The sequence below is a fragment of the Mustelus asterias genome, chromosome 17 (assembly GCF_964213995.1).
Source record: "Mustelus asterias chromosome 17, sMusAst1.hap1.1, whole genome shotgun sequence".
NCBI lineage: Eukaryota > Metazoa > Chordata > Chondrichthyes > Carcharhiniformes > Triakidae > Mustelus > Mustelus asterias.
Window position 1 is genome coordinate 2,822,525 of NC_135817.1, and position 24,347 is coordinate 2,846,871.

The 24,347-nt window shown below is 50.9% G+C and overlaps 1 protein-coding gene across 6 annotated transcripts; it reads right to left on the reverse strand.

The window, feature by feature from the left end:
* Positions 1 to 1,213: 1,213 nt before the first annotated feature.
* LOC144506272 (uncharacterized) lies at positions 1,214 to 17,389 on the reverse strand. Of its 6 annotated transcripts, none has more exons than XM_078232150.1 (4): positions 17,207 to 17,389; positions 16,491 to 17,112; positions 10,704 to 10,887; positions 1,214 to 2,520 (listed from the first exon to the last, which is right to left on the reverse strand). In XM_078232150.1, exon 4 carries the CDS (start codon positions 2,508 to 2,510, stop codon positions 1,437 to 1,439), a length of 1,074 nt encoding a protein of 357 aa, XP_078088276.1. In that variant the 5' UTR covers positions 2,511 to 2,520; positions 10,704 to 10,887; positions 16,491 to 17,112; positions 17,207 to 17,389; the 3' UTR covers positions 1,214 to 1,436. The 6 variants fall into 6 exon arrangements, with proteins under 6 accessions (XP_078088276.1, XP_078088272.1, XP_078088274.1 ...); XM_078232146.1 differs by having other exon boundaries at positions 10,664 to 10,887; positions 17,207 to 17,375; XM_078232148.1 differs by having other exon boundaries at positions 16,491 to 17,389.
* Between the last annotated feature and the right edge of the window lie 6,958 nt (positions 17,390 to 24,347).

Below are 24,347 nucleotides of genomic sequence, written 5' to 3' on the forward strand. Positions count from 1 at the left end.
TCAGGTTCTCCCATAAGCTTATGAGAATAAACCCTGACTGTATTTTTGACTCATACCAGCTTATAGAGGTATATTTTCCGACTTCATTGTCACGAGTGAAAACCCAGTTCTAAAGCTCAGGGCAAATTGGGTACTGAAGGAAACACCCTCATGCCACTTTACCTGGACCCACACCATGTCCCCTTTAATAATCTATGCACGTCCCATGAGCCCTCAGATCCCTACAGTGCAGAAAGAGGCTATTTGGCCCATCAAATCTGCACCAATTCTCCAAAAGAATGTCTTACCCAGGCCCACACACACACACCCTATATCCATAACCCCGTGCATTTACCATGCCTAATCCCCCCAACCTGCACATCCTTGGACACCAAGGGACAATTTACCATGGCCAATTCACCTAACCAGAACATCCTTGGACACCAAGGGGCAATTTACCATGGCCAATTCACCTAACCAGAACATCCTTGGACACCAAGGGGCAATTTACCATGGCCAATTCACCTAACCAGAACATCCTTGGACACCAAGGGGCAATTTACCATGGCCAATTCACCTAACCAGAACATCCTTGGACACTAAGGGGCAATTTACCATGGCCAATTCACCTAACCAGAACATCCTTGGACACTAAGGGGCAATTTACCATGGCCAATTCACCTAACCAGAACATCCTTGGACACCAAGGGGCAATTTACCATGGCCAATTCACCTAACCAGAACATCCTTGGACACTAAGGGGCAATTTACCATGGCCAATTCACCTAACCAGAACATCCTTGGACACCAAGGGGCAATTTACCATGGCCAATTCACCTAACCAGAACATCCTTGGACACTAAGGGGCAATTTAGTATGGCCAATCCATCTAACCTGCACACCTTTGGACACTAAGGGGCAATTCAGAATGGACAATCCCCACCTAAACTGCACATATTTGGACTGTGGAAGGAAACCGGAGCACCCGGAGGAAACCAACGCAGACACGGGGAGAATGTGCAGACTCCGCACAGCCACCCGAGGCCAGAATCGAACCCGGGTCCCTGGCGCCATGAGGTAGCAGTACCGCCTAGAAACAAGGTGTTTCCCCACGAACCAGACACAGCTCTTAATGCAGGCACTGCAGCCACCACCCAACCCCCTACCCCGCACCCACCCATCAAAGCTTCAAATGCTCCAGACACGTAATGGGACTGGAAACACACAAGTGTTTGCAAGGTAGATGGTTTATTTGACATTTATACGTATATATGCACAAGGTTAAACATCTGTCTGAATTACAGGAGGCAATAACATCAGCAGGAAGAATTACACCCACCTCCCTACATCTGTGCCCCCACCCCCGCAACCCCATCCGTCCAGTGCCAGGCTATCACAGTAAAATCCCTTGGTTGTGTCTAACACCATAGATAGCAGGCAGTCACAGCCCTGCCAAGTCAAGAGTGAGCACTCTGATGCTTCAGCAGGTAGGAGGAGCAGGTGAAGGCCTTCTCGCACTGCGAGCACTTGAAGGGTCTCTCCCCGGTGTGCACTCGCTGGTGTATCCGCAGGTGGTAGGAGCGGGTGAAGCCCCTTCCACACTGCGGGCAAGCGAACGGCCTCTCCCCGGTGTGCACCCGCCGATGGGTCTCCAGCTGGGAGGGGTAGTTGAACTGCTTACCGCACTCGGAGCAGGTGAACGGCCGCTCGGCGCTGTGGGTGGGCTGGTGTGCCTGCAGCTTGGACATGTACTTGAACCCCCGGCCACAGTGGGTGCAGATGAAGGGCCCCTCGCCGTTGTGGACCCGCCGGTGGGTCAGCAGGTTGGAGGAGCAGGCGAAGCGCTTGCCGCACACTGCGCACTGGAAGGGCCGCTCGCCCGTATGCAGCCGCCGGTGAATCTCCAGGTAGGACGGGCACGCGAACCGCTTGGGGCACTGGGAGCAGGCAAACGGCCTCTCGCCGGTGTGACTGCGCTGGTGCTTCAGCAGGTGAGAGGAGCAGATGAACCCCTTCCCACACTGGGAGCAGATGAAGGGCCTCTCGCCGGTGTGGCTGCGCTGGTGGGTCCGGAGGTGGGACATGCTGGCAAAGCGCCTCTTGCAATGCGAGCAAGGAAATGGACGCACGGCAGCCTGGGTGTGGCTGCCTGTTCCCTGCCCGCACCGGGAGCAGCAGCCCTGGGCGTATAGGGGCCGGCCGGGGGCACGGCCCAGGGGCTCCCCGCACAGGGCGCACGGGAGCGGCCGCTCGCTGCTGTGAACCCGCTGGTGGGTCTGCAGGTTAGACGATTGGCTGAAGGCCTTGCCACACACCAAGCAGCTGAACGGCCGCTCGCCAGTGTGGCTCCGCCGGTGGATCTCCAGGTAGGATGGCCGGGCAAAACCCTTCCCACATTCCCCGCAGCGATAGGCCCGCTCCGCACTGTGCCTCCTGCCCGCTGCCAGGGACGCACGCTCCGCAAGCCCCGACGAACTGAACGGCTCCATCAGATCCTCTCCCTCTGAGCTCCTGGGTTGCAAATGCTCCATTTCCAACAGCCTGTTTAAAAAGAATCAAATGAGTTAACAAACATTAGGAGAGAAAGTCGGAACGTTTGCAGTCTTGAGGTTGGTGGATAGATTCTGTCCCAGTGTTCCCCGAGGCTCCAACCCCTCCCTCATCCCACTTCCCAGCCTCCGCCTTCAACAGTCCCAGATTTCCCAGCTTACTGATGAGTATTCTCCCAAGACCTCTCGCAGGAACAATGTGAGTGGCTTGGCAAAGCCTCGGAGAGATTGCAGAGGAGTTGTACCTGCATGGTTCTCAGTTCTAGTCATTTCAGTTCTGCAGAGAGGCTGGAGGAGCTGGGAGCAGAGAGATTTCACAGGAGGTTTACATTTAAAGTTTATTTATTAGTCACAATTAGGCTTACATTAACACTGTAATGAAGTTACTGTGAAAATCCCCTCGCCGCCACACTCCGGCGCCTGTTTGGGTACTCTGAGGGGGAATTTAGCATGGCCAATGCGCCTAACCAGTATGTCTTTCGGACTGTGGGAGGAAACCGGAGCACCCGAAGGAAACCCAAGCAGACACGGGGAGAATGTGTAAACTCCGCACAGACAGTGACCCAAGCCAGGAATCGAACCCCAGACCCTGGTGCTATGAGGCAGCAGTGCTAACCACTGTGCCACCCCATGAAGGTGTTCAAAATCAGGAGGGGTGGGGGAAAACTTTTGACTTTGTAAATATTGGCCACCATTGCTCAGTAAGCAGAGGGACAGATTTTAAGGACTGGGATTCTCCAACCTCGTCCGCAGCTGGGAATCTTCGGTCCCACTGCCGTGAACAGAGATGTTCACTGAGGACCAAATTCTCCCTTTTCAGCAGCAATGGTGCCGTGACGAGCAACATCGGAGAATCCCGGCAAAGGAATGGAGGGAAGAATATTTTTCCACAGTTATCAGTTGCAATCTGCAATAGGCTGCCTAAAGGGACAGTAAGAAGATGCACATAAGGAGCAGGAGACCTTTCGGCCCATCGAGCCTGCACTGCTAGTCAATAAGATCACGGTGGTCTGATTATGGCCTTAACTTCACACTCTGTCCTGCTCCCCACTACACCTCCCTGCCCCCTTCCCCCATCCCCCCCATGATGCTTGACTTCCCTTTCGATCAAAAAAATCCAGCGGAAGGCAGATACAATGATCACTGTCAAAAAGAAATGGATAAATATTTGAGTTTTGGGGAATTTGCCACAAAAACAAAGATTTGCATTCCGATAGCACCTTGTCACAACTGCTGCGCTCTGCTGCCAATGCCGTGCCCCCTTTTAAAGTAGCCACTGTTGTAGGAACGGCTGGAGTCAGTGCGTGCACAGGAAGATCCCACCGACAGAAACGTGCTGATGACCAGATAAAGGTTTAACGTTTAAAAGTTTATTTATTAGTCACAAGTCAGGCTTACGTTAACACTGCAATGAAGTTACTGTGAAATTCCCCCAGTCGCTGCACTCGGTCACCTGTTCACGTCAATGCACCCTAACCAGCACGTCTTTGAGACTGGGAGAGGAAACAGGAGCACCCGGAGGAAACCCACGCAGACACGGGGAGAACGTGCAAACTCCACACAGACAGTGACCCAAGCCGGGAATCGAACCCGGGTCCCTGGCGCTGTGAGGCAGCAGTGCTAAACACTGTGCCACCATGCCGCCCGTAACTGAGTAAATGGAGCGGTGACGCAGTCAGAGAGATTACAAATTGATTTGATTTATTATTGTCACATGTATTAACACACAGTGAAAAGTATTGTTTCTTGCGTGCTATACAGACAAAGCATACCGTTCATAGAGAAGGAAAGGAGAGAGTGCAGAATGTAGTGTTACAGCCATAGTTAGGATGTAGAAAAAGATCATCTTAGTAAGAAGGTAAGTCCATTCGAAAGTCTGGCAGCAGCAGGGAAAAAGCAGTTCTTGAGTCGGTAGGTACGTGACCTCAGACTTTTGTATCTTTTTCCCAGTGGAAGAAGGTGGAAGAGAGAATGTCCAGGGTGTGTGGGGGTCTTGATTATACGTCTGCTTTTCCGAGGCAGGGGGAAGTGTAGACGGAATCAATGGATGGGAGGCAGGTTTGTGAGATGGACAGACCACGTTCATGACCCTTTATAGTTTCTTGGTCGGGTGTGAGACAAGTAGCACGATCCGCCCCTGCCTCCGTGCGGGTTCCCACTTTACCAAAGCCCAAAAATGGCCACGATGGGAACCTGCCCAAAACAGGCGTGACGTCCATTTAAGTGCATTTCAATCCACTTAACAAGCTGCACGCCCCACTTTACCTTCTGCCTTTATCTCCGCGTTTGCCCAATCTGGAATTAGCCTGGAACAGACATGCTGTATAAAAGTCCGATTCGGGCGCTCCATCAGTGAGGGTTAGTGAGGAGGTAAGTGCGTAGCGTCAGACTGCTCCGTGCTGCTTAGGGGGCCCGTTCGTGGTGGCCATTTTGTTTTTCGGGTTGGGGAGGCTCTGCTAGTGTGTGCGGGGGGTGGGGAGGGGGCTGTTGCTCAGCAGGGTGTCCAATGTCCGATTTTCAGCACGGACCCGGGACTCCGCACTGACCTCGGGTCTTGTGGATGCTGCTGGATCCTAGTGCACGCAGCACTCTTCCAGCTGAAGGATGTGCACAAAGCTATTTGAAATTGCACTGCTGCAACCTCGGAACTTTTCAACGAGCTGTGATTCTGGGGGGGCATGTGGAATGGGGAGAATGGGCAGTGCATGTTGCTGGGCTAGGGGCAAGCAGTGTTTCTTCACCTTTCCATGTGTTTCTCTCCTCCTCCAACCACCATCCCCCCCACAAGGTGGCTTTTGCGATGCAACCGATTGATCTTGCTGTTCTTTTGGTTGCTGCTGGAGCTGAGGAGGAGGAGCAGGAGGAAGAATTGCGGGGACAGGAGGCCCAGGCCTTACCACTCGCAGGAGTCAAGGGAGACAGGCACCAGAGGCAGGAGGCGGCTGCCATTCGTCGAGAGGGGGGGCGCAGGAGAAGGAAGGAGTGGTGACCCCGGCAGTTCTGCACACAAGTGTCGTTTGAACAGATGTCGGGCACCGTGCCACTTGTTGCAGGACCTGGCACCTCGGGGAGGGGGGGTGGAATTGACGGCCGCTCTGAACTTTTATGCCACTGGCTCCTCCCAGACCCCCAGCAGAGATGCATGTGGCATTTCACAATCAGCTGTCCACACCTGTGCCAAGGAGGTCTGTGGGCCCCTGGGTCACTCCATGGGACACTGGTGCTTCTGCAAGGAGCCCAGAAGCTCCGGCGTCACCTGGTCCTACCCATGGTGGTCGAGCCCACAGCAATGGCCACCTGAGTCGGGGGCCACCTGTTAATAGCCGCAGCAAGTGCCCTCTGATACTGAGCCTTGCTCTGCAGCCCCTCAGCCGTGGCCCTCTGTGGCTGGGACACGTTCTCAAGGGCTGCTGCGTAGCCCGCTGTGTCTCAGCGCTGTCCCGCTAGGTCTCGTACAAGCTGTCGAGCCTCTCCGCCATGGGCCGCAAAATCTCGACAAGCCTGTTGAGTCCATCAGTTGTGCCCTGCTGTGACTCAGCTGCGGCCCTCTGGGACTCCGCTGTGGCCTGCTGCGACTGGGCCATCGCTTGGAGCCTGCCGCTCATGGTGAGGATCCCCTGCCCCAGACTTTCCACCGCGGACGCCACCCTTGCAGTGTTGGCCTGGGAACCACGCAAGACAGGCAATAGCTGGTCCACCTGAAAGCTTTGGGACTCCTCCCAAGAGCCTCGCAGTTGGTCCAGTGTGGCCGTCAGCCCCTCCTGCGTTCCCCGGCTCTGTTGCTGCATCTCCAGCAGCTGAGGGAGAAGTGATCTCAGAGGCCCAGCATGTAGCCTGGGGCCAGCTGAGTCCTCGCCTCCGGCAGGCCCCCGCGTGCCAGAGGCCTCAGATGTTCCCTCCTCCACCCGATGTACATTATCAGATGTGTCGTGCTCACCAGAGAGTGACCCCAAAGCCTCACCACTAACTGGACCCACCGACGTGTCAGTATCTGGGATGGTGAGCTGTGAGGTGGAAGCTGATGCCAAAACGGTGCCACCCTCAGAGGTTCCTTCACCCATATCCTCTGAGGTCCCGTCCGCGCTGTCTGGGGCAGGATGGGTGGGAGCTGCAGTGGGGGCCACGATGCCAGATGGCCCCGGATCTGTTCCTGCAACAAAAGACAGAAGGTCTTTTGCGGGGGAGGGAGAGGAATCCGGGATGCAAAAAAACGTGATTCACATTTCTCCATTGAACATAGAACAAAGCACAAAAAAAATTACATCACAGGGACAGGCCCTTCGACCCACCAAGCCTGCAGCAACCAGACTGTCCATCTGAATTATAACCCCTGACCCTTCCGGGGACCATATGCCTCTTTTCCCATCCCATTCACATATCTGTAAAGACACCCCTTAAAGGTCACTCTCGTATCTGCCTCCACAACCTCCCCCAGCAGCGAGTTCTAGGTACCCATCACCGTTTGTGTAAATAAACATGCCTCATACATCTCCTTTAAACCTTGCCCCTCGCACCTAACCTAATGCCCCCTAGAAATTGCCTTAAATCGAGTGGAGGATTGACAGGTGCTCACTTCTTGGCTCCAGCCGGACCATGCTATCGCTGACAGCCTGAATGTCCCCTTCCCAAGAGAGCTCCAGCATCCCCTCTTCAAAGGGGGCGAGGACCCGGATGTCTGGCTCACCACCCCCTGTCCTCGCCTTCTCTCGTGTGATATGGCCAGTCTTCTAGTGTGGGGGCAGAAGAAGCCATGAAAGAAATGATGGCCTGCCTTCTGCAGAGTATCAGGTGGTGGCCCTCAGAGGACAAGTACAGTGCTACTCTTAGGAGTGGGGGAGCGAGGAAGGAGGTGCTTGGGGGTAAGGTGCTGGCAGCATGCAGGGTGCTGGGGATGGGAGGATGTGGGGGAGATTCGGGGGAAGATGCTAAATGCGGCTAAGCACTCACCCTTGCTGCCCAGGTGAGTTCATTGACCTTTTTGCAACAGTGCTTCTCTGTTCTGGGGGCCAGTGCCACGGCACTGACCCAAGCGGCTACTGCCTCCCAGACTGCATTGCCATCAGACCCCCGGGTCTGCGTCCTGCTGGGGGGGGAAGAGGGTGTCCCGCCTCACCTCTGCCACATCCAGCATCCTCCCAAGGTCACCTTCAGTGAATCTGGGCGCTGGGCGTTTGGTCTTTTTTTCCCTGGACTGCCTGCCTGCCTGTCCATCCTTGGGGTTTCAATGGAGCTGCCCCTCGTTAGGGCAGATCAGCCGCAGGCAGTTAGGCAGAACATTCCAGCAAGTTCCATGCAGTTTGCTTGTTAGCATTGAGGGGAAGGCAAGTGAGCACTTGCAGGTGTGCTGATGGGGGGGTGGTGGATCAGTGCCTCGATGATGATTGGGGGTGGGGGGGGGGAGATGGGGGCCTTGTGCAGGTGGGTCCAGGGTGGGGGAGGGATCATTCTGCCTGAGATGGTTGTGGGGAGAGGTGAATCACTCTGCTTGGGAGGGGGAGGGGGGTGGGAGAGGGGAGGGGCCACTGCCACTCTGCTTAAGATGGGGGGGAGAGGGGTCGCTGCCACTCTGCCTGAGATGGGTGGGGGGGAAGGGGGGGAGGTCCACTGCCACTCTGCCTGCGACCGGTGGGCAAGAGGGGGCCTAGGTGGCAGGGGATGGGGGGGGGGATAAGGGGTTCAGTAATGTTGGGGGGGTGTGCGGCAGTGTCTATGGGGGCCAGAGGGAGGCATTATCCGGCCCAGTAGCGATGTGACAGGGGAGCAACATGCTATCAATTTTTTTGTCTGCGCATGCGCAGTTGGAGGCTCTGATCGGAATTGCAGGATTTTGGGCACGTCAAGCCCTGCCCCCAGGCTTCTGCAGCGAGATTTGGAATCGCTGATATTTTTTCAGGCAGAGTGTGTAGTTGGGGGGGGGGGGGGGGGGGGGGAGGGCTCAAAACGGGCCCAGGAAACAGATCTGAAACTCTCCCAGTTTCAAGTCTGCCCAGCACTGAGAATCAAAATGGTAAAATAGCGGCCATTAACTCTGCTTCTCTCTCCACAGATGCTGCCAAAACTGCTGAGATTTTCTAGCATTCCTTGTTTTTATTTCAGATTCTAGCACCTGCAGGATTTTGCTTTTGTAATGTCAGAGCCCCAGGTATTCGGGATGACATATTAGCATCAACTCTCTCCTTCACAAAGATCCAAGGCAGTGAAACCACACATGCTTTAGTCTCGGCGTGGTGTCTCAGCTGCATGGGGACAGTGGTGTTAATTGCTGCCTCGTTGCGCCAGGGACTCGGGTTCCCGGCTTGGGTCTCTGTCTGTGCGGAGTCTGCACGTTCTCCCCGTGTCTGCGTGGGTTTCCTCCGGATGCTACGGTTTCCTCCCACAGTTCGAAAGATGTGCTGGTTAGGTGCATTGGCCATGCTAATTTCGCGCTCAGTGTACCCAAATCAGGCGCCAGAGTGTGTCGACTAGGGGATTTTCACAGTAACTTCATTGCGGTGTTAATGTAAGCCTACTTGTGACACTAATAAATAAACTTATCTACTTACTCTTTCCAATTCTTTGAACGGGAACAGGGCCGCAGCCTGTTACCACAGGCTCTACCTTGAGGAATGCCACTTGACTTCAAACATAAAGACTGTGCAGCTCCTCCTGTCTGCAATCGGCATGTTGGAAAGATTTACAGGTTAATTAATACTCAACCTGTTTCAACAGGATCAAGACTTCAACCCTGAATCTGTCAGTGACTCGATTAATCATTGATCCGAATTGATCAGAAACCCGATTGTCCCAGATCTTTCAGTTGACCCGGATCGGTCAGTTACCCAGATCGGTCGATGTTACGGATGGTTCAGTGACCCAGATTTCGTCAGATTCATCTCAATTAATTAAATTGATCAGCAACCTGCCATCCTGAACACTAATCCACCTCGGTCTCTTTACCCCGTCAGTTAACTAGCACTGCTCAGTTAACTAGCATTGTCAGTCTTCCTACTTTGTCAGTTAACATTTATTGGTCAGTGGATCTATGTTAATCAGTTATTTTGACCACAGTTAATAGCCTCACTTAGATCAGTCAATTCACTCCCAGTCTGTTCCAATGGGCTCTTCCATTTAAGAAAGAGGCCATGATTTTTCTGCTCCCGTTTTTTATTGGGCAGAGTTGGTGACAGAAGCAGAAAACATTGCGAAAAGTCCAAATCAGATTTTATATTGATGGGAAAGCTCACTGTTTCCCACCCAGCAACACCCCCCGCTCCTGCCAGGTCAGTGGCCGGCCGCAATTCCCACTGGATAATGTTGGTCCCAACCCTACCCACCCCCCACCCCCCTCCCCCCTCCCCCCACCCATCTAAATGTCCACCCACGGCGGCATGACATCAGAATGGTGCGAATCACCAGAGGTTTCAAAAACATGTACGTCTGGCGTTCTGACCTCCGCTTGGAGGTGAAGGGAGAGCTTGCAAAGCAGCACCACTTTTTCAGAGGGAGAGAGGGAAACGAGCAAGGCCTTGGGAATACTGGGAGACATCGCCCTGCGTAAATCCTCAGGAATACCAGGAGAGGCTGGCGGGTACTGGACTTGAGGCTGGGGGCAAACACCTCAGAGCTACAGGGGCAAAGGTTTGAGGGGTGAAGAGTTGGAGGAAGGCAGTTGAGTGTTAGAATCACCAGCATGGAGCCTGCCTTCTTGGAGGACCCTAACGTCGGGAAGGAAGGCCTGGGATAGTGCGGTGGGTGGGTAGCCAGTCATCACAGACTGATGGATCCATGCAAATGGTGTCGGCAAGAGCTGGGGGCAGGGTGGGGGGGGAAAAGGTCTGCAGGCTCACGAATGACAAGGCAAATATAATGGCGAGGGAAGTCAGTCATGAACATTCAGTTGCAACTGCATTGTTCAGCTACAACTCAATTTAACATGCCTGGAGTCTAACTGTTCACCCAATTATGCCCACTAATTCACCATTGATGTGTGTGTGTCACTGATTGCCACTCGGCAGTTAACCCTTGGCACATTAAACTCTACATTCAGTGACAGCTATGGTTTCCCTGCACCATTGGCTATAAGATATAGGAGCAGAATTGGGCCATTCGGCCCGTCGAGTCTGCTCCGCCATTCACAATGGAGAGAAATCATTCACCTGCTCTGTGGATTGGAAGCAATTCGCTCAGTCATCCCACCTGTTTACACATGAACGAGTTCACACTGGAGAGAGGCTGTTCATCTGTTCGGGATGTGGGATGGAATTCGCTAAGTCACCCAACCTGCTGACACACCAGCTAGTTCACACTGGATAGAGGCCGTTCATGTGCTCTGAATTGCTTTGGAGAGAGATTTGGATAGGCTGAGCGAGTGGGCGAGGATCTGGCAGATGGAATATAACGTTAGCAAATGTGAGGTTATCCACTTTGGAAGAAATAATAGTAAATTGGAATATTATTTAAATGGAGAAAAATTACATCGTGCGACTGTGCAGAGGGACCTGGGGGTCCTTGTGCACGAATCGCAAAAACTCAGTCTGCAGGTGCAGCAGGTGATCAAGAAGGCGAATGGAATGTTGGCCTTTATCGCGAGGGGGATAGAATATAAAAGCAGGGAGGTCTTGCTGCAACTGTACAAGGCACTGGTGAGGCCGCAACTGGAGTACTGTGTGCAGTTTTGGTCCCCTTATTTGCGAAAGGATATATTGGCCTTGGAGGGAGTGCAGAGAAGGTTCACCAGGTTGATACCGGAGATGAGGGGTGTAGCTTATGAGGAGAGATTAAACAGATTGGATCTGTACTCGTTGGAGTTTAGAAGGATGAGGGGTGATCTTATAGAGACATATAAGATAATGAAGGGGCTGGATAGGGTAGAGGTGGAGAGATTCTTTCCACTTAGAAGGGAAACCAGAACTAGAGGGCACAGCCTCAAAATAAGGGGGGGCCGGTTCAGAACAGAGTTGAGGGGGAACTTCTTCTCTCAGAGGGTAGTGAATCTCTGGAATTCTCTGCCCATTGAAGTGGTGGAGGCTTCCTCGTTGAATATGTTTAAATCACGGGTAGATAGTTTTCTGATCGATAAGGGAATTAGGGGTTATGGGGAGCAGGCGGGTAAGTGGAACTGATTCGCTTCAGATCAGCCATGATCTTGTTGAATGGCGGGGCAGGCTCGAAGGGCCAGATGGCCTACTCCTGCTCCTATTTCTTATGTTCTTATGAATGTTGGAAGCGATTCACTCAGTCATCTGAGATGCTCAGACACCAGCGAGTTCACACAGGACACAGACCATTCATCTGCTCCGAGTGTGGTAACAGATTCATTCAGTAATCTGACTCGCTGAAACACTGGCTGGCTCACACTGGGGAGAGACCGTTCATCTGCTTATGTGTGGGAAAGGATTCACTTGGTCATCCCACCTGCTGAGACACCAGCAAGTTCACAAGTGACTGCAGGGGTTAGATTTTGCTGCTTATGGCTGATAAGTTTCTCAATGTGGCACAGTGGTTAGCATTGCTGCCTCACAGCGCCAGAGACCCGGGTTCGATTCCCGGCTTGGGTGACTGTCTTTGTGGAGTTTGCATGTTCTCCCCGTGTCTGCATGGGTTTTCTCTGGATGCTCTGGTTTCCTCCCAAAGTCTGAAGATGTGCGGGTTAGGTTGATTGGCCATGCTAAATTGAACCTAGTGTCAGGGGATTAGCAGGGTAAATATGTAGGATTACAGGAGTCGGGCCTGGTGGGATTGTTGTCGGTGCAGACTCAATGGGCCAAATGGCCTCCTTCTGCACTGTAGGGATTCTATGAACACGATTCTCCCATCTTTTTCCCTGTAACTCTTAATCCCTTTATCAATCAAGAACCTATCTACCTTTGGCTTAAACACACTCAATGACTTAACCTCCACAACCTTGAGTGGCAATGAATTCCATAGATTCACTACCCTCTGGCTGAAGAAATTCCTCCTCATCTCAAGTCTAAGGGGTGTCTCTTTACTCTGAGGCTGTGCCCTCGGCTGTTAGTCTCTTCTACTAATGGAAACATTTAACCCATGTCTATTCTATCCAGATCTTTCATCATTCTGGAAGTTTCAATGCGATTCCCCCCCTCATCCTTCTAAGCTCCATCAAGTACAGACCCAGAGTGCTCAGACACTCCTCGTACATCAAGCTTTTCATTCCCGGGATCAGGCTGACTGGGCAAGCTATATACATCCCATTTGACAATGAGTAAGCACACTCGCTGGGGAAAGCTGTCTGACCCCTCCAAGATGTGCTGACATGCGTCTTGTCAGGCGCTTCCCGTTGGCTGGGCCTGGGAGTGAGCCTTGGGACAATGCAGCGCAGGAGAGAAGCTTTGCACCAAGGTCTTCGTGGTAGTTGCCACTCTCGCTGTATTGACCTGGTTGTGTCAGAGTGCCGGCACCATCTCCTCGGAAAGAAGGCGAGTGTAGCTGACATCCCTTCCTGATGTTCCAGGCTTTGCCTTTGGAACTCCAGCAGATGAGGCATGACCGAGTCCAGAGGCTCGTCATCTGACTGGGCCTCAGCAGATTCCTGGCCTGAAGCAACCCTCTGAGTGCCGATTCTTGGGACCATTCCGCCTCCGCTTGCTGTGGATCAGAGAGAGTGATGCTCTCACCAGATTATGACCCTGAGGCTGCTCTGAAACTAGGTGCCACCGAGATGTGTGTCTCTGCACTGGCGCAGGGTGTGGGTGAGCGATGTGATGGTTCTTCAGGCAATTCAGCAGCTGCATTAGCCGTGGGTGCAAATCATGAAATGGCTGCTAAATCTCACGCAAGGCTGAAAACGGGATTCCTGGCAGCGAGGTTTCCGATTGCGATCTTCTCTCTTGGTAGTGCCAATCTGCCAGGTGGCAGTGCAATGGGGTGGGCCCCATGGTTGGAGGGGGGTGGTTTCCCCTTATGTTTGGAGGGGGGTGTCAGCCCATGCTTGGGGTGTGGTGGGTGTCCGTAGGGGTGTGAGAGTTTAGGTTTTGCACACATTAGGGCACCCTTCAATGATGGCACCCCAATATCTGTGGACTAGGTCTTGCTGGCTCTATCAGACCCTGCACCGCCAAAGCAAACCACATCCTGGATTCTCTGTGCACTGAGTGCTGGAGAATTTGGAGAGAAAACTCAGCTGCACAGCTGGAGAGCTCCATGCCGGTTTTCAGTCTGAAACCGACATTCTGGCAGCTGTTCTCCAGCCATTCACGCTGCACTGCTGCTGCCAGCGAGAACGGTGAATTTGGCACTCAGCCAAATTTTCATTCACTGCAGTGGGACCAGAGAATCCCAGCCATGGACGGGGTCAGAGAATTCGGTACTCTGACAAACTTTGGGATGGTGCCACTGCATGTCAGAGAAATCATCCAGGCTGGTCTCGGAGATGTCTTGGGCCTGGCTGGTGGACTCCCTGGGCTGCTCCCCTGCTGTACCTATGAAAGAACGGAGATTTTGTTCATGTGCGGCAGCACTGTGATGATACTGTGCCTTTAAGAAATGTTTTTATATCATATTTCTTGTGAGGAGTATGTTTAAAATTCAGCTGTTTTACACGGTGCCAATTTGTCGGCACCAGGCAGCTCACATGCTGAGAATGCAAGCTAATGATTGATTTCACCTAGGGATGTGTTTGTTTGAATCTGAGTTAATGCATTTTTGTTGATTTGTTTTTCCTCGGGGATTTCAGAGTCGGGTTTTGATTAGGTTGATTGACAGAGACAGTCATGTGCTTAAAGGGAGGAGCTAAGCTTGGAGGGAAAAGCAGGCAGTAACTGCAATGTCCTGAAAGAAGCAAGAGGTCTCTCTCTCTGGAGGCTGCTGTTTGGGACCTGCTAGGAGAAATAGGTCTCTATCTTCAGAGGTGTTCCGGCAGCCCAAGTACAACCACATTAGCCTGTATGTTGCTGACTGATGTTGAAGAGGAGTTATGTCTATAAGAGGAATATTGCTTGATTTGTAACTCATAGAGATAGGTTAGCAGTTAAAAATTGTATCTTCGCATGTTTAAGTATTTCAGTTGGTAAAAGTTAAGCTAATTCATTTGTTATAGTTAAACTGTATTGTTAAATAAAATTTGTTTTGATAAAAGCTTCCTAGTGTGTCAGTAGAATCATACCTGCAGTAAAGTACCTTATCCTCACACTAATAGCAAAATAAAATAAATTATTTGGGTCTAGTCGGGCTTTGTAACATACTTTGGGGTTTCTAATCTGTATTTTCCAGCGGCCATGAGATACAGGAGACATGACTCAAGTCAATGTTGTGTGATGGATGATGCTGCGCTGGATCCTCAGTTGGTTTGTCGTTGCCACCTCACCGTTGGTGCAGGAACAGTCAACTTCCACCCAGCCAGCTGGAGTGCTTGGTTCCTCAAATTCTGGGAGGATTTTCACTTCTGGAATCCCTCCTCCCATCTGGGATCTCTGCCATTTTATTATGAACCAAAGTGTCCTGTGTGAAAGCAGGGGGAGAGAGTATAAGCAGGATGCATGCCAGGACAAATAGTAAGGGTACCTGGTATGTATGTGCAGATGGTGAGTAGGAGCAGGGGGGCAATGAGGAGATGAGCCGTAGGGGAGATGAGGATGCGTGTGTGGAAGGTTGTGGTAGTGCCCCCTGAGGTGGCAGCGAGTGAGTGCCCTGTGGGTGTGTGTCAGCGGTGGAAGAGTGACTGACCATGGCAGAGCAGAGAAGCTCACTCACCCTTTTGCATCACTGGATGCAGGGAGTTGGCGCTGACCAGTGCTGCCACTATACTGTGTTGGTGCCCTGGATTAGTGTTCTCCTCCCTGTGCAAGGTTAGAAGACATCAAGCCGTGACTCCCCTGCACTCAGCAGTCTGTTGAGGGAGACGAATTGCGGGCAGCCTTCTTTGCAGCCACCTACTGCTGTGGACCAAGGAGAGGTGACTCGCGCATGTTGAGTCGGCGTTTAAGTGGAGTGCCGAGGTAGTGGTGGGCCGGGTGAATTAGAGGCCGCCCACCTCCGAGCCTCACGTTTCTTTTTGCCTAAACGCCGTACAATACGGCGCAAAAACCCACTATCGTGTTCAGCGGGCTTCATGCCACATCTGCCACCCCGCCAATCGGCCTTTGCCGAATTTAGAAGAAATTTCGTCCAGAGCTTTTATTTTCCCTTGGAGGATCAGTTCATGTTTGGAATTATCTTCCCCAGAGGGCAGTGGGATATATATATTCAAGACCGGGTGAGACAAATTTTCGATCGACAAGGGGTTCAGGGCTTGAAGGAAGACAGTCAGAAAAGTGGGGGTAAGGCCACAATCAGAATAGCCCTGGAATCCCAAAAGTGCAGAAGGAGGTCATTCTGTCTATCGAGCCTGCACCGACTCTCCAACAGAGCATTTTACCCAAGCCCCCAACCCAATCCACCCCACTCTGGCCCTATCCACCTAACCCTGCACATTTACCATGGCCAATCCACCTAACCTACACATCTTTGGACACCAAGTTAGCATGGCCAACCCACCTAGCCAGCACATCTTTGGACTGTGGGAGGAAACTGGAGAACCTGGAGGAAACCCACAAAGACACGGGAAGAATATGCATACTCCATACAGTCAACCAAGGCTGGAATTGAATCCGTGTCCCTGGCACTGTGAGGCAACAGTGCTAACCACTGTGCTACCGTGTCGCCACTAATTATCATGTTATTATGTGTTCGAGGGGCCAAATGGCCTACTCCTGCTTCTGTTTCTACAGATTCGTACGTTTGGTTAAGCCAGTTTGATCAGCATGGTCAGTTAATTAGTTTTGGTCTAGAAGACAGAAAACGGAAGGGAGGGAGCTGAAGGGAGGGAGCTGAAGCGACTCCCCAAACACTTTGCCACTTAACTTAATTAACCATCTATAGAAGGTATCGCCCGGGGAGGAATGCAACTACCCCTTTAAGATCTAGAGGGTGGGGGGTGTAAAATTCTAAATCCAGGCCAAAGAGTAAAAGGAAAAGAATTTCACTTACAGCTTTGCTCCACACACAAAGCTTCAGGTTTGCTTCCACGCTGTAAACTGGGATCTCTATTTAACGAATTAACTCCGCCACAGAACTGAAGCTGGGTTAGAGCGAAGGACGGAATGAGTCTGGATTCAAATTGAGTATGAATTAATGCTGGATGAGAGAGGGTGCTGGATTGTATGTCGCACATCTATTCCAGTTCATTTCAGGCAAGGATCGACCTATTCCAGGCTGGGTTGATCCATTTCAGGGTATCCCATACTGTGGTGGATCTATTGCAAACTGGACAGGATTCTATTCCAGGGTATTCCAGACAAGAGTAGATGCATCTATTCCAGGTTCAGATCTGGCTATTTCAGGATATTCCAGGCTGGGGTGTGTGTATTCCAGGATATTCCAGGCTGGGATGTGTCTATTTCAGGCTGGCATGTGTCTATTCCAGGATTTTCCAGGTTGGGATGTGTGTATTCCAGGTTATTCCAGGCTGGGAAGTGTCTATTCCAGGATTTTCCAGGCTGAGATGTGTGTATTCCAGGTTATTTCAGGCTGGGATGTGTCTATTCCAGTATATTCCAGGCTGGGAAGTGTCTATTCCAGGATTTCCTGGCTGGGATGTGTCCATTCCAGGCTGGGATGTGTCTATTCCAGGATATTCCAGGCTGGGATGTGTCTATTCCAGGATTTTCCCGGCTGGGACGTGTCTATTCCAGGATATTCCAGGCTGGGATGTGTCTATTCCAGGATTTTCCAGGCTGGGATGTGTCTATTCCAGGATATTCCAGGCTGGGATGTGTCCATTCCAGGATTTTCCAGGTTGCTGCAGCTTTTCCCACTCTGTTACGGATTGCTCGGGACAAAGGGAGCCGGATTCACCCTGCCGCCTCCTCCTGCGCTCCCATTGGCTCAGCTTCCGGGGCCGGTGACGCAGCCAGGCCCGCCCGGCGGTTCCTAATGGACAGAGCGCCTGTCAATCAGCGCGGTGACGTCAAACCTGTCGAGGCGTCATTGGGCCGTGATGTCTCGCGGGCAACTGGAGAAGGGTGAGGGGGGGGGGACCCGCCGCTGGAGCGGGATCGGAGGGGGGGGATTGGGCGGGGCGTGATCGGCGCTGGGGCAGTGTTTGGGCGGGATCGTTACTGTTCGACCCACTGATAGGCAGCTCATTGGTTAATCAAACCAATTGGCAAGTACGCCCTGTCACTGAGCCGTTGTCCATTGTCCTGGTAAGGTCAAAGGGCATCAGAGAGAAGGGGAGAAAGAGGGAAGGGAGGTGGGGAGGGAGTTTACAGAGTGGAAAGATTTCACAATATCCATTAACGATTTGGAAGAAGGAACTGAAGGCACTGCTGCTACGTTTGCAGATGATACAAAGATATGTAGAGGGTCAGGTAGTATTGAGGAAGGAGGATTGGAGACATAAACTATTTTCGAAATGGGAAAATGCTTAGGAAATCAGAAACACAAAGGGACTTGGGAGTCATTGTTCAAGATTCTCTTCAGGTTAACTTGCAGGTTCAGTCGGCAGTTGGGAAGGCAAATGCAATGTTAACATTCATGTCGAGAGGGCTAGAATACAAGAGCAGGGATGTACTTCTGAGGCTGTATAAGGCTCTGGTCAGACCCCATTTGGAGTATTGTGAGCAGTTTTGGGCCCCATATCTGAGGAAGGATGTGCTGGCCTTGGAAAGGGTCCAGAGGAGGTTCACAAGAATGATCCCTGGAATGAAGAGTTTGTCGTTTGAGGAACGGTTGAGGATTCTGGGTCTGTACTCATTGAAGTTTAGAAGGATGAGGGAGGATCTTATTGAAACTTACAGGATACTGCGAGGCCTGGATAGAGTGGACGTGGAGAGGATGTTTCCACTAATAGGAAAAACTAGAACCAGAGGGCACAACCTCAGGCTAAAACAGAGATGAGGAGGAATTTCTTCAGCCAGAGAGTGGTGAACCTGTGGAACTCTTTGCCGCAGAAGGCTGTGGAGGCCAGGTCATTGAGTGTCTTTAAGACAGAGATAGATAGGTTCTTGATTAATAAGGGGATCAGGGTTGTGGGGAAAAGGCGGGAGAATGGGGATGAGAAAAATATCAGCCAGGATTGAATGGCGGAGCAGACTCAATGGGCCGAGTGGCCTAATTCTGCTCCTATGTCTTATGGTCTAAAGATGTAACTGGTGGAGTACCGCAGGAAGCAGTTCTTGGCCCGCAATTGTTCACTATTTGCTGACCTGCAGGAAGGAACAGAATGTACATTTACAAATTTGCCGATGATACGAAGACAGGTGGAAGATTGTGATGAGGAAATTGTGATTCTGCAGTGGGAAACGCGGCCCTGATTTTCCTGGCACAGCCGCCCGAGGCTCATAAGATCGCGCTCGAGGCCAATGGGGGATGCCATTCTGCGAGCCTTGCCGGACCCGATTTCGGGTGGCCGTGTGAGTAAAATCAGGGCCATCATCTGCAAACTCCATAGCCTAGGGCTTGGCTCCTCCCACTGGATTCCAGACTTCCTAACCCACAACTAGTAAGGATAGGTAATGACACCTCCTCCACGATTACCCTCAGCTCTGCTAGGCTGTGTCCTCAGCCCCTTACTATACTCCTTATACACTTATGACTGCATGGCCAAATTCTCAATTTCTGGAATAGAATGCAAAACTCCATTTTCAAGTTTGCTGATGACACCACTGTATTGGGTCGGATCTCAAACAATGACGAGGCAAAGTACAGAAACGAGATCCAGAATCTGTTGAAATGGTGCAATGACAAATATCTCTCCCTCAATGTCAGCGAACGCTATCAACGTAGGACAGCATGGTGGCACAGTGGTTAGTACTGCTGCCTCACAGCGCCAGGGACCTGGGCTCGATTCCTGGGCTTGGGTCACTGTCTGTGTGGAGTTTGCACGTTCTCCCCATGTCTGTGTGGGTTTCCTCTGGATGCTCCAGTTTCCTCCCACAGTCTGAAAGACGTGCTGGTTAGGGTGCATTGACCCGAACAGGCGCCAGAATGTGGCGACTAGGGAAATTTCACAGTAACTTCATTGCAGTGTTAATGTAAGCCTTACTTGTGACTAATAAATAAACTTTAAACTTTAGTAAAATGAAGGAGATAGTCATTGACGCCACGAAATGTAGTGGAGGACGTGCCCCTAACTATATCAAAGGTGATGAAGTGGAGAAGTCTGAAAACATGTACCAACTGATTCAAGAACAGCTTCTTCCCTGCTGCCATCAGACTTTTGAATAGTCCTAACACACATTAAGCTGATCTTTCTCTTCACCCTATCAGTAACTACAACACTATATTCTACACCCTATTCTTTCCTTCTCCCCTATGTACTCTATGAATTATATGTTTTGTCTATATAGCTCAGAAGAAACAATGCTTTTCACTGTATCTCAGTACATGTGACAATAATAAATAAATCAATAAATAGTCAGGGTCTGTATTCCTTGGAGTTTAAAAGAGGAAGGTGTGACATTATTCAAATATATAAGATCCTGAAGGGACTTGACAGGGTGGATGGTGAGATATTTTCACTTGTGGGAGAGCCTTAAAAAAGGGGTCACAGCTACAAGATAAAGGGCTGGTCAATTAAAACTGAGGTGCGCAAAAGTTTCTTCTCACAGAGGGTGGTAAATCTCTGGAACTCTCTGCCTTTAAGGATAGTGGAGGCTGGATCATTCTACGTATTTAAAGTGGAGGTGGATAAATATTTGATCAATCAAGAAATAGAGGGCGAAGGGGGAATGGCACAGGGAAGGTGTTGAGGCCAGCATAGATCAGCCATGATCCTATTGAATGGCAGGGCAGGCTTGAAAGGTCCTGGTGGCCTACTGCTGCTTCTATTTCTCATGTTCTTGTGAGTGAGGAGGAGAGAGAGGGGTGGGAGAGAGTGAGGGGGAGGGACAAAGTAAGGGATAGTGGGAGCGAAGGGGAGGGAGAGAGTGCGGGTGAGGGACAGTGAGGGGAGAGAGTGAGGGGGAGTGAGATTGAGATGTAGGGAGGTGAGGGAGAGAGAATTTGGGGCAGGGAGCAAAGGGTGAGGGAGAGAGAATTTGGGGTAGGGAGGAAAGGGTGAGGGAGAGAATGGGGGCGAGAATAAGGGTGAGGAAGAGGTATTTAGAGAGAGTGAGAGGGATGGAGAGAGTGAGGGGAGGAAAGAGTGGGTTGGAGAAGGTGAGAAGTAGGGAGAGGACAAGGGGTGGAATGTGCGAGGAGAAGGCAGAGAACGAGGAGAAGAGAGTGGGCGAGGGGGAGGGAGTGAGCAAGGGGGAGGAAAACAGCAAGAGAGAGGGAGAGTGATGGGGAGGAATAGAGTGGGGTAGGGATGAAGTGAGAGAGTAAGGGAGAGAATGAGGGGGAGTGTGAGGGCAGGGAGAGGAGGGACACAAGTGAGTGAGAGGTAGACAGTGAGGATGAGCGAGAGAGGGGAATGGAGCGAGTAAGCAGGACAGAGGGAGTCAGAGGAGGGAGAGAGTGAGGGAGAGAGAGTTGGAGTACCCTTGGAGATAGAACTCTCATGGTAAATCCCAGGATACAATCTCCATGTACAATCCCGGGAGAGAATCCCCATGTACAATCCCGGGGTGGAATCTCCATGTACAATCCCAGGATAGAATGTCCATGTACAATCCTGGGATAGAATCCCCATGTACAATCCCAGGACAGAATGTCCATGTACAATCCCAGGATAGAATCCCTTTGTATAATCCCATTTTAAAATCCCCATGTACAATCCCAGGATAGAATCTCCATGAGTCAGGACTTGGAGGTGGTGGCGTTCCCAGGCATCTGCTGCCCTTGTCCTTCTTGCTGAGTTGCTGCAATGCATCTGTGGATGGTACACACAGCTGCCGGTGGTGGAGGGACTGACTGTTTGTGGTGTGGTGCCAATCAAGTGGGGTTGCTTTGTCCTGGATAGTGTCAAGCTTCTTGAGTGTTGTTGGAGCCACACTGATCCAGGAAACTGGGGAGTATTTCATCACACTCCTGACTTGTGCCTTGTAGATGGTGGATAGAATTTGGGGAGTCAGGAGGTGAGTTACTCACTGCAGGATTCCTCAACTTTGACCTGCTCTAGTAGCCACTAGTATGGCTAGTCCAGTTCAGTTCCTGGTCAGTGGTCACCCCCAGAATGTTGATAGTGAGGGATTCAATGATGGCAATGCCATTTGATGTCAAGCATAATGATTGGCTCCTCACTTGTTGGAATTAGTCATTGCATAGTACTTGTGTGGAGCAAATGTCTCTTGCCACCTGTCAGCCCAAGCCTGGATGTTGTCCAGGTCTTGCTGCATCTGAACATGGACTATTTTGGTGTCAAGAATCATGAATGACACCGAACATTGTGTCATCTGTAGTGAACATCCTCACTTCTGACCTTATGAAGGAAGGAAAATCATTGATGAAGTAGCTGAAGATGGCCGTGTCTGGGACATTACTCGGAGGAATTCCTGCAGAGGTGCCTTGGAGCTGAGATAAATGACCTCCAACAATGACATTCACCTTCCTTCGTTCCAGTTGTAAGTCCAGCCAATCAGCTGCTATCGCAATGAATGAATGAAGGGCTTGAGCAGTTAAATGGCTTCTTCCTGTTTCTGTGCTGACACTAGTCTTTAGGTTAGTGAGGGTGTATTCAAAAATAGAATTTAATTCAAAAGATCCCATTCAACTCTTCCTTATCCATGGACTGCATAACATGATCCTTGTATTAATATTGGAGCAACATATCACCATCATCCACCAGGGAGTCTAAGGGAAGAAAGAGCACTGGATAGCTCTGGGGAGGGGGGAATTTACCAAGGAGAGGGTAGCTATTGGGTGTTTATGATTGATCTCACGGGAGTCTTGTTCATGGGAGTCTATGAGGTTGGGGTGCATTTGTGAGGTCGGAAGGGGTGTTGTGATGTGAAGAGGTCTGTGAGGATGAGGGTGTGGTCTTTGAGTGTGGAGGAAGATCTTGGATGTCAGGGGTGCCCTTCCTCTGTGCGTTGCAGCCTTCCCAGCTGGGTTGGATGCCCACATGACAATGTTTGTTGGAGCTCCTCTTTGGTGGTGGGGGAGGGGGGGGGTGACTTGTGCCAGCATGACATAACACTGGCTGGGTGGGAAGCTACAATGAGGGTGAATGATGCATCATAGAATACCTACAGTGCAGAAGGAGGCCATTCAGCCCATTGTGTCTGCACCAACTCTCAGGCAGTGCATCTTGCCCAGGCCCTTTCCCCAACCCTAACCCCTTATCCCCACACATTTATTATGGTCAACCTGCACGTCTTTGGACTGTGGGAGGAAATCAGAGCACCCAGAGGAAACCCACACAGACACGGAGGGAATGTGTAAACTCCACACAGACAGTCACCCAAGGCTGGAATCGAACTCGGGAGCCCTGGTGCTGTGAGGCAGCAATGCTAAACACTGTCCACTGTACAGCCCCCATGACGCTCGCTAATGATATGATAATGGTTGCAAATCAGGCTCGTATCCTTCCTGGGTAGAAACTTTATTGTGGGGGTTGGGAAGATTGCAAATCCAAATATCACCATCGAGATTTGTGTTTTCAGCATCTTGTGAGATGTAGCAGTCATTACGGAAATTGTGCTTGCAGCTAACGTGGTTGCTGAACTGCGGCCTGGGAGTTCAAACCCCACCAGTGGTGAGCTGCAAAATTGAAGCCAATGCTTTTGGTAAGATTGATGGAAAAAAAGACAATAGCAAATTGTTGTTTTAAAAAAAAAATGAATGAGGCTGAAATTCTCCAACATCTTCTGTGGCTGGGATTCTTTGGTTTCTCTGCTGTGAATTGAGATTTGGGCTAAAATATCTCACTATCAGCGATGTACGAGGTCAGAGAATTCCGGCCTGAATGTCCCTTAATAGTCAGGAATGATAAGAACAAAGAACAAAGAAAATTACAGCACAGGCACAGGCCCTTCTTCCTTCCAAGCCTGCACCGACCATGCTGCCCATCTGAACTAAAATTCCCTACCCTTCTGAGGACCGTATCCCTCTATTCCTATCCTATTCGTGTATTTGTCAAGATGCCCCTTAAAAGTCACTTACGTATCAGCTTCCACTACCTCCCCAGGCAACGAGTTCCAGGCACCCACCACCCTCTGTGTAAAAAGCTTGCCTCGTTCATCTCCTTTAAACCTTGCCCATCGCACCTTGAACCAAGGCCCCCACTAATTAACTCTTCCACTCTGGGAAAAAGCTTCTGACTATCCACTCTGTCCATGCCCCTCATAATCTTGTAAACTTCTATCAGGTCGCCCCTCAACCTCCGTGGTTCCAGTGATCATTTATCAGAAAGTCTAAGAGGAGTTATATTAAAAACATGCAAATTCAAAAAGATCCGATGAGAGAAGAAATTTTGAGTTTCATTTATAAAGCACTTTTCATGACCTCAGGATATCCCAAAGTGATATTGAACAACAATAACTTGAACATACTAACACGTCTCAAGGATTTTTAACATGAAAAGGCGGGGGGGGGGGGGAGCGGGGGGAGGCAGCCAGTAAATAGTCAAGTCGAGGGTAACAAAGGCATGGAAGAGAAAGGTTGCCGTATGCTCCCTGCTGCAGGTGATGACATTTGAATTTTAAAGTTGTTAAACCTTAAAAATACCACAAGGGCTCATTTGTCTACCACCTTCTCATAATGTATGCGTTCAGACCTTGAGTTTGTTCAGCAAAAAAAATTACAAATCGCCAGATGATTTTTGCCCATGTTACTTAGAAGGCTGAGCGGAAGAATATTCAACACAATTGTGTTTTTAACAAGTTCCGCCCAGCCGCCTATGGCGGCAGGCCTTCCCAGAGTGCAGTGCGGCCCAGAAAGCCCTCTATCAGCTAAATGGGA

What these genes read in the sequence shown, in the direction of transcription:
- LOC144506272 (XM_078232145.1), bottom strand. Translation starts at nt 10,698, where the DNA reads ATGACTGAGCGAATTGCTTCCAATCCACAGAGCAG. An exon ending in GCTTCCAATCCACAGAGCAG is followed by an intron (nt 2,521 to 10,663) that starts GTGAATGATTTC and finishes CTTTTTAAACAG; the next exon opens with GCTGTTGGAAATGGAGCATT.